Here is a 13,697-nt window from a genome sequence, read left to right on the forward strand (position 1 = left end):
TGGCACTCTATCCATTGTGCCCTTGTTAAGTATTCCCAATTAAAGTTTAATTTTGTTAGGGCCACACCTGGGATCTTTGTGGGCCACATATTTGACACCTGTGGATTAGGTGACTTCCAAGATCCCCTTTCAATTCTAAGTTTCTCTGAACTGTAAACTTATCTTCAAATATTTTATTATCATGTGGAAAAGTAGGGGAAATGGGAAGAAGATATAGAGGCAGATATTGATATAAAGAAAAACTTCCCAACAGAGCTATTCACAAGTAAATTGGCCAGCCTTAGTTATTAGTACTGGTTCTCTATTACTAGTAGTTTTTAAGGGAAGGTTGGATGATAACTTCATGGGAGTACTGTTGAGGAGATTTTAGGTCAACTAAGAGTTGGACTAGATACACGCTCAGATTCCTTCCTAATGACAGATTCTGTAAAGTTAGATAGTTTCCATTAATTTCCAACTTGAAACTGGTTAATCACAAAGAGTTAAGGCCCACCCACCCTATATGGATATTTCTTTAAATGTAAAATAAAAGATAAAAAAACAGAAGTCAAATGCCTCAACACTCCCCAGTTGCACAAAATACTGTTTCCTTAAAGGTTTCTATCATATCCACCCCTCCCCATCATCAAAGAATCCAGAGGGTTTCCCTGACTTGGCTGGCCTCTTCCCTTGGCTTCTTTCCCTCACTGCTACAACAACTGCTCTATGCCCAGGCAGAGAGACCTGGGATTTTTGCTAGCTATGACCTACTATGGATGGGGAAAGTAGAGTACATCAGAAGTGCCAAGAGATGACTAAAACTGAGTAAAAGGATTTCTCACATACTCACTTTGCATTCACATACAGTACATGAATCTCTTTTCCATTTTTCATTGTTTGAGTATGATTTCCCCTTTTCATCAGTGCATTCAGTTTTACTGAGGCGTGATTCAAGTTTCTTTATCTGTAGAAAGATTTAAGTTTAATTAGTCACTTCTGAATAGTTTTCCCCAGGCACTAAATCTCACCTCTCACCACACTTGTAATTCCATCCTCCTCATCCCAATTCATGAAAATTGACCTTGCTGATCTCATCACAAAGAATTCTCAGGAAAGTGCAAGTCAAGAGGTTAGAAAACAGAAATTCATGGCTTCATTACCAGGTTATTTCCTTACTTAACATCAGAAATAAATGCACTCTGGCAACCAGGTACTTGAAGAAAAGATGGAAAGCTAAAAATCAAAAAATATTCTAAAAGGACTGTGGAGTGTACTTAACTATATAGTGATAAATGAAAACTTTCCCCGTAAATATTTTCAAACAGCTGAGTGAGGGCACTCTAGAGACTATCCTGCTTACGAACATCTTCAACTACATCTGTATACTTATAAAGATGATACTATATAGAACATTCCTCTTAATTTCTTGTTTGGGAAAAAAAGGGGGGGGAATATGAATGGCATATATCTGATTTGAGTTCAGTCTTTCCTTGTGACACTTTGCTACTATAAATCCAAGACACTCCAGAGCCTGGAAAGAGAGCTCCTTAAAATAAAGACTACTCTCTAAGTACTACAGTTGTACACGAACATTTTGAGATGATGAATGGAATAAGGCAGAAAAAAGAAACAGATAGAGAGAAAGTAAATGAGCAAAAAAGACTGATCACTTCCTTCCCCAGCACCCCCAAGCATCTCTTATCACCCAGGTACAAAGCAGTTCAGATAGTGTACACTGAGGCAGAAGAATTAAACTGGGCACCACTGTTAGCATGGGCCTCGTGGAGATTTAATAAACGCACCAGTTCCTTACCAAATCAAAAGAACCACGGCTCCCTTAATAATTCAAAATCTTTCTCTAATTAAATTGCCTTATTATTTTTCTACAAGTTTAGGTATTAACCAAATTTACCAACTAAGACCCTTACTTCCAAGAGGCAAAGACCTAGAGGAACTTCCCAAATGATGAAATTACATAAACAGTCTAAATTTGTTGCCTAATATAGAGAGAGTAACAAAAAAGTTCAGAAGAAGGGAAGGGTGGTTTTTTTGGGGGGGGCAATGAGTTCTGTTTTAGACATGTTGAACTTGAGACACCTATGGGACATTCCAATTCAGAATGTCCCATAGGTAGTTATTGACTCAGTAATTGGGGAGTGGGGAGAGAGAGAAAGAGAGACAGAGACAGAGAGACAGAGAGACAGAGAGAGAGACAGAGACAGAAAGACTAAGACTAGAAATATACATCTGAGAATTCTCTTTAGGGAGATGATAATTGAACCTATGTGACCTGATGTGATAACTACATGAGATATTATAGTGGGAAAATAGAAGAGGGCACAGGACAGAGTCTTAAGAGGTTACTCCATGGCTAATGGGCTGGACATGGAGAGCTAGCAAAGGAGATTAAAAAAGAGCAGTTGGACAGGTAGGAAGAGAATCAACACAGAGGAGTGTCATGAAATCTCAGAAGAGGGTCACCAACAGTGTCTACTGTTGCAGAGAGGTCATTAAGGACGAAGACCGAGAAAAGGCTACTAGATTTGACAATTAAGAGATCACTGATAACTTTGGAGAGAACAATATCACTTTACTGATTATGTCAAAAGCCAGGGCTTAGAAGAGAGTGGAAAGAAAGGAAGTGGTAGCAGTGAGTACAGCCGAGGTGATAAAGGAAGGGAAATTGAGGAGAAATGGATGTGTTTCTGGGAAGCTGGGGAGGGAATGATTAGAGAGAGAATGGGGATAATAAAAGTGAAATTTGCTGGAGAAGAAGGCAGGGTATGTAATCAATGAAGCATGTACAGAGGCTGGCCTTGACAAAGAGAAAGATCAACTCATTACAAGAGATTTGACTTAAGGAGGAAATAGAAGAGAAAAATGTCTGAGTGATAAGAGATGAAGTGAGAAGATGAGGAAACTGATCAAATGGGTTAATTTTTTTAAATGAGTTAAAAAGTAAGGTTCTCAGCTAAAAGGGTAAGGAGAGAAGGGTGCCATGGGCAAGGCCTGAGGAAAGATAGGACGGTTTGGAGCCGTTGCTATGGTGTGTGGTCCTGAGAAGTAATTAGGGAAGAGTAGAAGTATTTCCTTGTTGCAGTGAGGGCCCAGTTGAAGTTAGATAACATGAAACAGTAGTGAACCCAATTATCATGGTTTCATGACTTCCTCTAACTCAGCAGTGTGTAACATTAAAAGAAGTTCATTCCAGCATTTGGGTGAAGACTGAAGTCGTGGGAATGTGCAGTGACATAGCTGGGTGGAAGTTATGGATGAAAACATGCAAGCTACCAAACGAACTAGAGAAAAGCACCTGCTTTGGTGGGAGTAATAGAGGCTTGAGCTCTTTTGTAATAGTACACAGGGCAAGGGATTTAAGAGTAGAGAATTGTGTAGAGTTGGTCTGGTGCATCAAAAGAACAAGACAGAAAAGTCAGGAGATGCTGTGGCTTAAAAAAATATCATCCTTTGGGTCCCAAACGAAATGATCACTGTCACCAATCCTATGCTGTCTACACAAGTCCTTTATCTTACATGCACCGACTATTCTAATAGCAATATCTATGATGGCAAAGGACTGGAAACTAAGAAGATGCCTATTAACTGGGGAATGGCTGATGTACATATTTGTGTTGCAAGAAATGATCAAATGAAAGTTTCAAACAAATCTAGGAAGACTAGTGTGAACTGATGTAGAGCAAAGTCAGAACCAGGAGAACCACTTAAACAGTAACAACAACACCATAAAGACAGAGAACTCTAGAAGACTTAAAAATTCTGATCAACACAATGACTAAACTTTTTCAGATTGAGACATACTTGGGAAAAAAAAACCCACGGCCAAAGCAGGGATTTGTGTCATTTAACTAATGCATATTTATTATAAGGGATTTTTTTCTGGGGGGAAGGGGGGTAGAAAGTAAATACACCTTTGTTAGGTTTTTTTAAACGTTCTGTTTTAGTGGACATTAGTTATCGTTAGGGAATGAAAGTGGTTTTGCCTTCCCCAAAATTATTTTATTGTCATATATCTTGTATCTGTTTCATAATAGCAACCTTATATTTAATATATCCAATGGTATTCAGAAGAAAATGGTTACAAATGTTTAGATCAGAGGCTCTTAATTTGTTTATTTAACATTTTGATAACTACATTTCAATATAATTAGTTTCCTTTCTAATCCTATGTAGTTTATTTTATGCATTTAAATACAATGTTCAGAGAAAGGGTACAAGGGTTTCACCAGAATGCCAAAGGGGTCCATGACCCCAACAAAGGTTAAGAATCCCTGTTGGAGTATAGGAGCTTAGTATTCTCCATATTTCTCAAAACCTGCCCATCTGTGGGTTCTCTCATTCCTTCTATCTTTCAGGAGGTAATGTAGTAAAATTCAGCCCTCACAAAAGGCACCCCACATGCATTTTTCTTCAGACTGTTCAGGAAGAAAAATAATTTATCAATACTGAAATAAGAAGGGACTAAAATGAGAAGAGCTGATATGGGGACATGAACTGTGAATATATCTACACATACCACTTACACCTAGACATATATGTGCAACTATGTATCTAGTACCCACCAAACTGCTACTACTGCAATAGTTTAGTAATTACTCAAGTGAGTGACTATTGCATGTCAAAACTTTCCATCATAAATTAGCTTTAAAATGCTCAAATCCTGGGAAAAGTAATGCCAATTTATCCAACTTGTAGAACAACTCACAAAACGTCTTACATTCACTTTCTTGTTCCAACACCCAAGAATCCCCTAATGGACACATTGCATGTATTATCATCCTCATTCCATACATGAGGAAACCTCCATACCACAGAAGTAATCCAAAAGCCACATCAGACAAGGAGAATGACTTTGTACGTGGCCCTTAGCTCTCATACAGCTTTGATAATAAGCTGTGCTTGGCAACACAGCACCAAACCCCTCGTTTGCAGCACTCAGGTGTTCCTTGGTGGGCTCCCATCTAAGTACTCACCTGTCTGCACCTGAATAGGTTGTAAAAACAATGAGAACCCAGAACAACCTGGCATGGTTGTGAGTAAAAGTAAAAAAGAACAGCAAAGCAAACAAAAAGAACATTTACATCACATGCTCTGTGCCACTGGGTTTCAATAACTCCAGCACTACTTTGGGAGGGTTGGGTGGATAGTACAAATTTGCACTTAAAAATGGATTATTTTAGAAGGAGCTACGCAATGAAAATGACACCTGTAGAACTTTAACAAGGCACTTATCACTAGCTTTTTCTGGTTACCTGTTTTCTGAGGCCCGTGATGGTCTTTTGCATTTCCAGAACAAACTCTTTGAAGTCATTTGTTGCTGGCACATTCATATGTTCATCAGAAGAAGAAGTGAAGTTACTGAAAGGCTTACTGTGCTTTACAGCACTGCGGCAAGGACAAAAAAAATTTTTTTAAAAATTCAATGTTAATACTTGTTCATTGTTAATAACTGTGTCATTTTGAGAAAACACAAGAATACATTGCCCCCAAAGTAAATAAGTATACAAATAAAATAAAATAAATTGGGGGAGAAAGTGAGAAAAACAAACTTTGCCTATAGCTAAGTCCCTTGGAATTAGATCATCTGCCCCTGAAAATATAAAAGATGAAAATCAAACTGTCGAGGCTAAATTGGAAGGCTACAAACTTGCATCTCCAGTCTAATTTCCCTAGCCTAACCTGACCTGTTTAGACATCTCTCCCCATCTAACCCGTCAACAGAAAAGGAAACAAAACATAGACCTGTAAGCCCTCGTATCTCCTACGTCCATCAAGACCACCATTCCTTTCGTGATCAGTAAGATAAAATACAGTGATAGATGATACCCTACTGCTAGGACCATTAGAACACATGGCCATGCATGCAAAACTTCTGCTGAACAAAATCTTCTGTATCTACAAGTATACCTTAGTATCTTTGGTGCTTTGGTTCTCTTTGTAGGCTTGTCTTCCTGATAGCTGAATTCAAGAGAGCGTTTTCCTCTGAAGTGATATGAAATACATTAAACTGCCCTCTAGTCCTACAATCTAAAGTTACAGACAAAAGAAGGATTAGTTACTGACATCTCTAGTTTTATATTTCAATAGAAATGAAACACATTTTTCAAATATAACCTAATAATCTTGAGGATTATGATTGCTACTGCTGATACCACTCCAGAAGTTCTTAGTAACTCAGCATCTACTGCCACCTAAAGTAGTTCACTGGTTTCACGGAAAAAAGAAAATACAACAACAATAACCAAACAAACAAACATATACTAGGTAAAACAATTTTGCTTCATTGGAAGAACAATCTCAATGTCACGCATGTAGGTGACCATTTAAAAGACAAAGCAAGAGGCAAAACTGTACTAACTTTGCTACTTTATAGGGTTTATTTATAATGCATTCATGACACTACAGCTAAGTGATATTCAAAGAAATCCTTAAAAAAGATTTTCTTGTATGTCAAATAGGGAGTACCCTAAGGAACATTTATAAGCAATAGATTTAATCATGATATTTGAAGTCTGAGGACCTGTGTTCAAATACTAGCTCTACTATTTATTATTCACACTTACTGGGTAAGTCTCTCTCCTTCTTTGCAAATCTGTTTCTTCATTTATAAAGCAAAAGAGTAGGGAAAAAAATGATTTGTAGAGTCTCTTCCAGCTCTGAATCCTATGATCCTATTTGTTGGGTTGTTGTTGTTGTTGTTGTTTAATAAAACCTATTATTTCACTGGATTAAATAATTAAATTAGTGAAAAAAATTACCTCTACCAATGTAGATTAGCAAATGTTAGTCTTAAAAAGGCAAGACCTAAATCAGGGGTGGGGAACCTGCGGCCTGGAGGCCATTTGTGGCCCTCTAGGTCCTCAAATGTGGCCTTTTGATTGAATCCAAACTTCATAACAGCCCTTGGACACAACAGATTTGTTCTGTGAAGTTTAGATTCAGTCAAAGGGCCACACTTGAGGACCTAAAGGGCCACATGTGGCCCTGAGGCCACAGGTTCCCCACCCTTAAAAAACCCAAATCTTTCTAACTCTGAGCCTGGCTCCCTCTACTGAACCAAAATGCCTCACCCTACAAGTCTAAAAGTTATAAATACTTGTAAAAGATTTTAAAGACAAAATATGTTTCGATAAAATGTACTTTTTTACATTATTATACACCACAATCATTTAGAACCACTCTAGCCCAGGCAGCCTTTGAGACTTGGTGGTTCAACTAGCCACAGCCAAACATTATACGAGTTAGGGGAGCCAGGAGACAACACCTGAAAAGACTACTCAAAATCCCCAGTACTGAACTTTAGACTATCAGCTACAGGAGACACTGAAGAGAGGAATCTGAATGTTCCTCTGAATGTCCGGCATGTTTTCTGGACAGCAGAATGCAAAAATGGAAAAAAAAATAACACACTAGAGAATGGCGGGTTCAAATTCTGGCTCTCCCATACAGTCTTAGGCAAGTCATCTAACCCCTCTGAGCATTAGTTTCATCATCTATAAAATGAAAGAACTGGAACCGGGTATTTCTAAGGTCTCTACCAGCTCTAAATTTACAATCCTACTCCATGAAACTTGGAGTATATTCAAAGCAATTTTGAAGATGAACCAAAAACACACAGATGCTACGAAGAGGCATTGCCCTTGTGAATTATACCTTAAAACAATTTTTAATGAAAGGAAAAAGCACATGATTTTAGTGAGCAAAATTCACTCACCAAGCCTAAATTCCTCAAACTGCTCTGTGGTTATGTTTTTTTAGCCTAAAATTACAACAGCCAAAGCCTATTCATTGTCCTTTCAGCTTCATACAGAGGGGGTGCTCAATAAATGTCAAATTGAGTTTGCTGTAAAATGTGACCCTAGACAGTTGCCTCATGTTCTGAGAATAAGAAATATGACCCAACTATCTTAGAGATGGCTAAGTTTCTTAAACAAATTAGCTGACAAGCTCCTTAGAAGATAATGGAATGTGAAGATTGGCCTCCAAAGATTAAGTCTTTCAAAGGAAACTCAGATTTTCTGACCAAGAGAACAGAAAATCTGGCTGTGCTGCTTCTTGGGCAGCTAAAGGCAATCTGGTTTAGTTATCAAAAAATGAAAAGGCCTTTTGTGTCTGGACAAGGGAAAAAGCCCTGGCTTTTCCCAAAGATTCTCAAAGACAACAACTTTCTTCAAATATAAGAGCTTGCCCTCTTGACATTCTGGTGGAAAAGTATTTTGAGTATAAAAAATGCAAAGGCAACATAAAAAACAGATATAACTTTTCAACAGCTAGAAGAAGCAGAATATAAACTACTAACTTTAAGTAAAATCAGGTCTCCACTGAGAACAAATGATTCTTGATGGGATTATTCCAACACTTGTACTGTGATAATGCCAATGAAATGAACACTAAACCAAAGCTGAATATTAGGTGATTTTGATGATCAATCTCAGCCCTGGAGAAGGGATGAATATAACTCTCTTTTTCTGTTCTGCATATGGAAATGTTCAAGTTTGATGAGGTTTGACAATGCAAAATAACAAAAAAAAAATGGAAATTTAAAAAATGGAAATATATCTCCCTTTTCCTTGAAGAAGTAAGGGTATGAATATTGCATATGTTGTCTGAAGTAGCTTGTTCCATTTAACATTTTTTATTTTCTACAAGGGAAGCTGAATGGATTGGAGATGGTAGTAGGTAAAGATATCAAAAAAATACCTGTGACAGAAAAACAAAAGGCACAAATGAAGTATTAACCAAAAAAATTATTTAAAATTTTTATGAAAGAGCATCCAGTTGAAAAGTAGTTGGAAAAGGTACAGGATGCAAGAGTCAATTGTAAATGTCAGTCATGGTCTATCATATAATCCATCAAAGTCTACTGAGGGAGGAAGGGGGTCTCAAGGACATTTGGGGGCCAAGGACAGAGAAGCCAGAGCAGGAGGAGGAACATAGGCTGGGGCCAGACATAAAGGTAGGTGGGCAGAATACAGCAAAGGTAGCCCCTCTCAGTGCCCAGGTATCAAGCCAAGCCCCCGATTCCTGCAGTAGTTCTTCTGCTTTCACTTGAAGAAGGGTTTTTTTTTTAGGGTTTTTTGTTTGTTTGTTTTTGGTGAAGCAGTAGAAGGCTGTGGAGCACCTAACTGAGGAACAGAAGTAAGACGAGAGAGCTCAGTAAAGTTAATGTGTTGTTTTTTGAAATGCATTTCTTTTGAAATTCTCTACATAGTCGAATTTGCATAATACAAACTTACATAAAGCAATAACTGTCTGTGTATATCTAGAGAGACAGATGAGACAGAGAGACAGAAAGACACAGACACAGAAAAAGAGAGAAACAGAGAGACCAAGAGACAGAGAATCACGTAAAGAGCTAGCCTCAGAGGGAGCACATCTGGGTTCAATCACCCAGTGCCTCAGCACCAGAAAGGATGATCTTCATTGACAGAGGACTTCTCCACTAGGAGCTCTCTAGATTCCAGTGAAATCACAAGCTCAGTCAAACAAAGAAACATGTGGTCCACTGAAAAGAAGAAGACTGGATTGGGAGTTTGCCAACCAGGATCCCTGTCCAGGTCAAGCAGTACCACAACTGCTGAATTTACACATCTTTTGAAATATTGAAGTAAAGAGCAAACAAGAAAACAGAAATGCAAAGAAATATGCAAAGGTAAAGTAGGAACAGAAATAAAATCGATGAGACAATTAAAACAGACCACTTCCCACGGAAAGCTTTCAAGGCAGGTAGCAAAGAGCTATCTTTAAGATCAGTCTGGACTGTGGCAGTCCAGTCCAACAAGACTCTTGATCTAAATTGTTTTCAAGGTAATACTAACTACATCAATTTACAACTACATTTATCAATTACAACTGCATTTATAAGTAAAGGACTACATGCTTCTCAAAGCAATCTTATATACAAGATAGTTCTCCAAAACTGAGTGCAGAAAACAATCATTTTTTGAAAATAATACATTGAGTACTTTCTTCAGAGCATCTCTATGAAGTATATAAGGTAAGAATTATCCCCATTTTACAAATGGAGAAACTGAGACTCAAAGAGCTTACCTGACCTGTCCAGATTCAAACCTAGTTATTTTGTTTGCAAATCCAATGTTATTTTTTTCTAGTTCATGCTTCACCTCCCACAGCCCCAGTCATCGATTGTTAGTAGCCAATCTGCTTCCCTCCTTTATATACAGACCTTCACAACAATCCTGCCACATTCTTAGGTCCACTTTGGGGATTTCATCACAGCTACCATATCCATGTGGGAATTCAGCCACTCTAAAGACATCTCTCTGCACATGAGTGATGTTGTCAGAATTGTCACACAGAATTCGGGCAAGGGATGTCTGCTTGATTTGTGTCAACTGAGCAGGGCTAAATACTCCAGGGTTTTCATACCATAACCTGTAGTTTGAGTGGAGGAAGGGGGGAGGAAGAGAGAAAAACAGTATCAAGTAAAAGTAAACCCCAAAATAACTAGAGGTAACAGACTGACACAATTCCTCCAAGCCTCAAAATTTAACTCCATGAGAGGATTCTGATTTTTGTCAGGCTCACTTATAATGTGAGACAATTACAGATAGTTGAAGGGTCTTGGAAAAATCACCCATCCTCTCCAGGGGCTCAATTTTGTTAAGTGGAAATGAGGCAAATGGAATACATAGTTTTCAGGTCCCTTCCAAATTCTAATATTCTATGAAATAGCATCCACAGAACACAAAACAGCTGTTCTTTTTTTTAAAAAGGGTCAGAAATTAATTCTCCAACAAGCTAGCCTTTAAGAAGGTCATAAACAAACAAAAAAGGCTACATCCTTGGGGAGTAAACTAATAACTGAATTATTTAAATGATAGGAAATTATGGAAGTCTCAGTATGAGTTCATGCATTGAGCATCTTATACTATAATATAGATTAAATCTAAAACTTTAAAAACATCTGTATAATTCATCAAAGAAACTATAAACTTTTATAATGGTACATTCCTTGTAAAGTATGCCTAGAAGACTTTATTTAGCAAAATTATTATTTAAACAGAGCAAACATATAATATAGTTAATTTGGCATTGTTTCTAAGATGTATATTGCTGAGAAAGGAGACTCAAACAATTTAAAGTTATTGTTTAAAAAAACTACTAAGAATAAAGAATACTTTTTCTTCCTAGTTAGTCTCAATATAGAAGACCTAAATCATCCTCCTTCCTACCTCCCCCACATCCAGAAAAGCATAATACTAATAAATAGTAATACTCTGGCACTATTAGTGAATACTCATTAAACTTTAGTTGGTATTCCAATGAAATATTGGCCAGAGCATGCAAATTACCTGTCCCCATCTCGTAGACGTTTAAACTGAGTACTTAGAAGGCACATCAAAGTTGGGCCCAGTCTGCTGCCAGGAACCAAGTCTTCCACCATGAGAGCAGGAAATAAATCTATATTCAATGGTGAGCCATATAATCTATGACATAAAAAAAACTTTTCAAATTTCCTTGACAAAGACAATTATTTTTATTTTTAAGACTGTTCTAATGACTTTAGCTTTACCTTTAGGACATTAGGATTTTATCATTATCACAAATATTCCAATACACAAAAAGCAAACGGGGGATTATATATCAAATTGTGAACTATTCTGCAGAGTTTGTTTTTAAAAAGTATAAACCAAAAAAATAATTTTTTAAATAAATAAAAAATAAAAAGTATACACCATTAAATTTAACAAGTTAATAAGAAAAGTGTCCTTTTTTGACTTCTGATTTCTTTGCTTTCTTCCTCATATTTTTGTTTTATTTATGCTCTTGTCCTTAACAAAAACTAACTTTTGCCAAAACTCAATAAAAAAAAAAAACCCAACACTTTCCTACATGGCACTTCTTTATATTATGCCCTCTTTCATAAGGCTAACGGAAAAAATAAATTACAGAAGTTAAAAGTTAATACGTCACATATTGTGGGGAGGGGGGAATGCAAGTAAAATCCTACAGTAATAAGAAGAGTTGGGAGGGAACAGGTGTTACTTGAACATCGCTTTAATTGATGCAGAGTAAAGTGAGAAGTTCCAGAGTAATCGACAATAGCAACAACGTTGTAAAAATGAATGATTTTGAAATACTGGAGAACTGATAACATGATGATCAACCATGATTACAGTGAATCAATGATTTAGAATGTTTCTCACCTCCTAACAGAGGTGAAGAGTGAGACAAACATGTTTGGACATAGCCAATGCATGAATGTATTTTCCTCGACTAGGTATATTTGTTGCAGGGGTTTTCTTTTTTCTTTTTCTGGGTGGGTAGATAAAACAGGTGATGACTGTTAATTGAAAAATATTAATTTTTTTAAATAAAAGGTGAATGAGGCTCCAAGTAGATATTTTCTTCCTAGGAAAATATTACAGGTAAAGATTAAACTGTGGCAATAAATTAAAGAATTAATCTCAAATTTAAAGTTAAAACAAACTAGTGGCATTTGTTTTGTTGATAGTGATCACCAGTACATGCAGATACTGAAATTTTCAAATGAAAATTCTATTCCTTGGTCAAAACAGTACTGGAGGAAGACTGCCTTTGAACTCTGAAGAAAAGTTTTGTGAAGGAAAGGGACCATATAAAAAGAATGAAATGACATATTCAAAAGACTTCAGAAAACACATCATTTTCAAATAGCTCCTAACACTTCAGAACTACTCTTTGGCCTCAGTTTCCTTTTCTCTGAAACGTAGACATTTGGACTCAACGATCACGGAAAGTGAGGCAAATGGGTTAAGTGACTTACCCAGGGTCACACAGCTAACAAGTGTCTGAGGCCAGATCTAAACTCAGGAAGATGAGTCTTCCTGACTCCAGGCCTGCCACTTTATTCACTGTGCCACCTATCTACCCCTCAGTGGATAAACGGATAGAATGGATAGAGCGCTGGACTTAGAATCAGGAAGATCTAAGTTCAAACTTCACTTCAGACACTTATTAGTTTTGTGACACCAGGCCAGTCACTCAATCTCCCTATGTCTCTGGTACCTCATCTGTGATCCTTTGCTAATTCAATGATACCATGATCAGTCGATTCAAACTGTATCAAGTGAGACGTTTATGAGGCATAAAGAATCCTATGAAGGCTTAACTAGTACAACAAACCAGGCTATGGAGTATCTATCCCTGAGACACTTCAGAAACAAGAAAGATAATCCATCCTGTGTCTCTGAAGGTTCAGTTATGTTCCTGGAAGCAAATGACTCGAGTTCCCTTCCAGTTAAATGATTCTAGCTAAGCCGGCTACATTACTCTCTTGGAATGAATGTTTGCTGCACAAAGCCTATAGTTTCTGAAGTATAGAATCAATGGAAATTGTGTTCTATGTGATAGATTAAGATAACCAAACTTCACCAAATAAAATAAACACCACCAAAAAGGACAGTAGCATCTTTACATCAAGGAATAGATATTTATTCTCTGAGGGACAATTCGCATTCTGGAAAAAAAATACACTAGAGCTTCTGTAACTATGATTTCTGCTTGCTGTTTGGCTTACTGAATAATGCTTTCTATGATATTTTCAATTTTAGGGAGTTATGATAAATTTCAAGTCAATTATTAACAGCCAGATTGGTTTTGCTTTGAATTTTGGTAACATTTTTTTAACAGGCTAAAATTTGTCCATGTAAATACGTTTTGAAATCTTAAGTAAAAGGTAGAGAGCAAAGTACTCC

General features: G+C 37.1%; 1 protein-coding gene across 1 annotated transcript in view; it reads right to left on the minus strand.

The window, feature by feature from the left end:
• The window catches only part of PXDN (peroxidasin), a 144,083-nt gene that overhangs the window by 3,148 nt on the left and 127,238 nt on the right, over positions 1-13,697 (minus strand). Inside the window, 6 exon segments of the mRNA XM_020965833.2 lie at positions 830-943; positions 5,250-5,382; positions 5,905-5,992; positions 5,995-6,024; positions 10,184-10,392; positions 11,313-11,447. Coding sequence (XP_020821492.1) covers positions 830-943; positions 5,250-5,382; positions 5,905-5,992; positions 5,995-6,024; positions 10,184-10,392; positions 11,313-11,447 — 709 coding nt within the window.

This window comes from Phascolarctos cinereus, unplaced genomic scaffold (genome assembly GCF_003287225.1).
Source record: "Phascolarctos cinereus isolate Bilbo 61053 unplaced genomic scaffold, phaCin_HiC Scaffold_2;HRSCAF=192, whole genome shotgun sequence".
NCBI lineage: Eukaryota > Metazoa > Chordata > Mammalia > Diprotodontia > Phascolarctidae > Phascolarctos > Phascolarctos cinereus.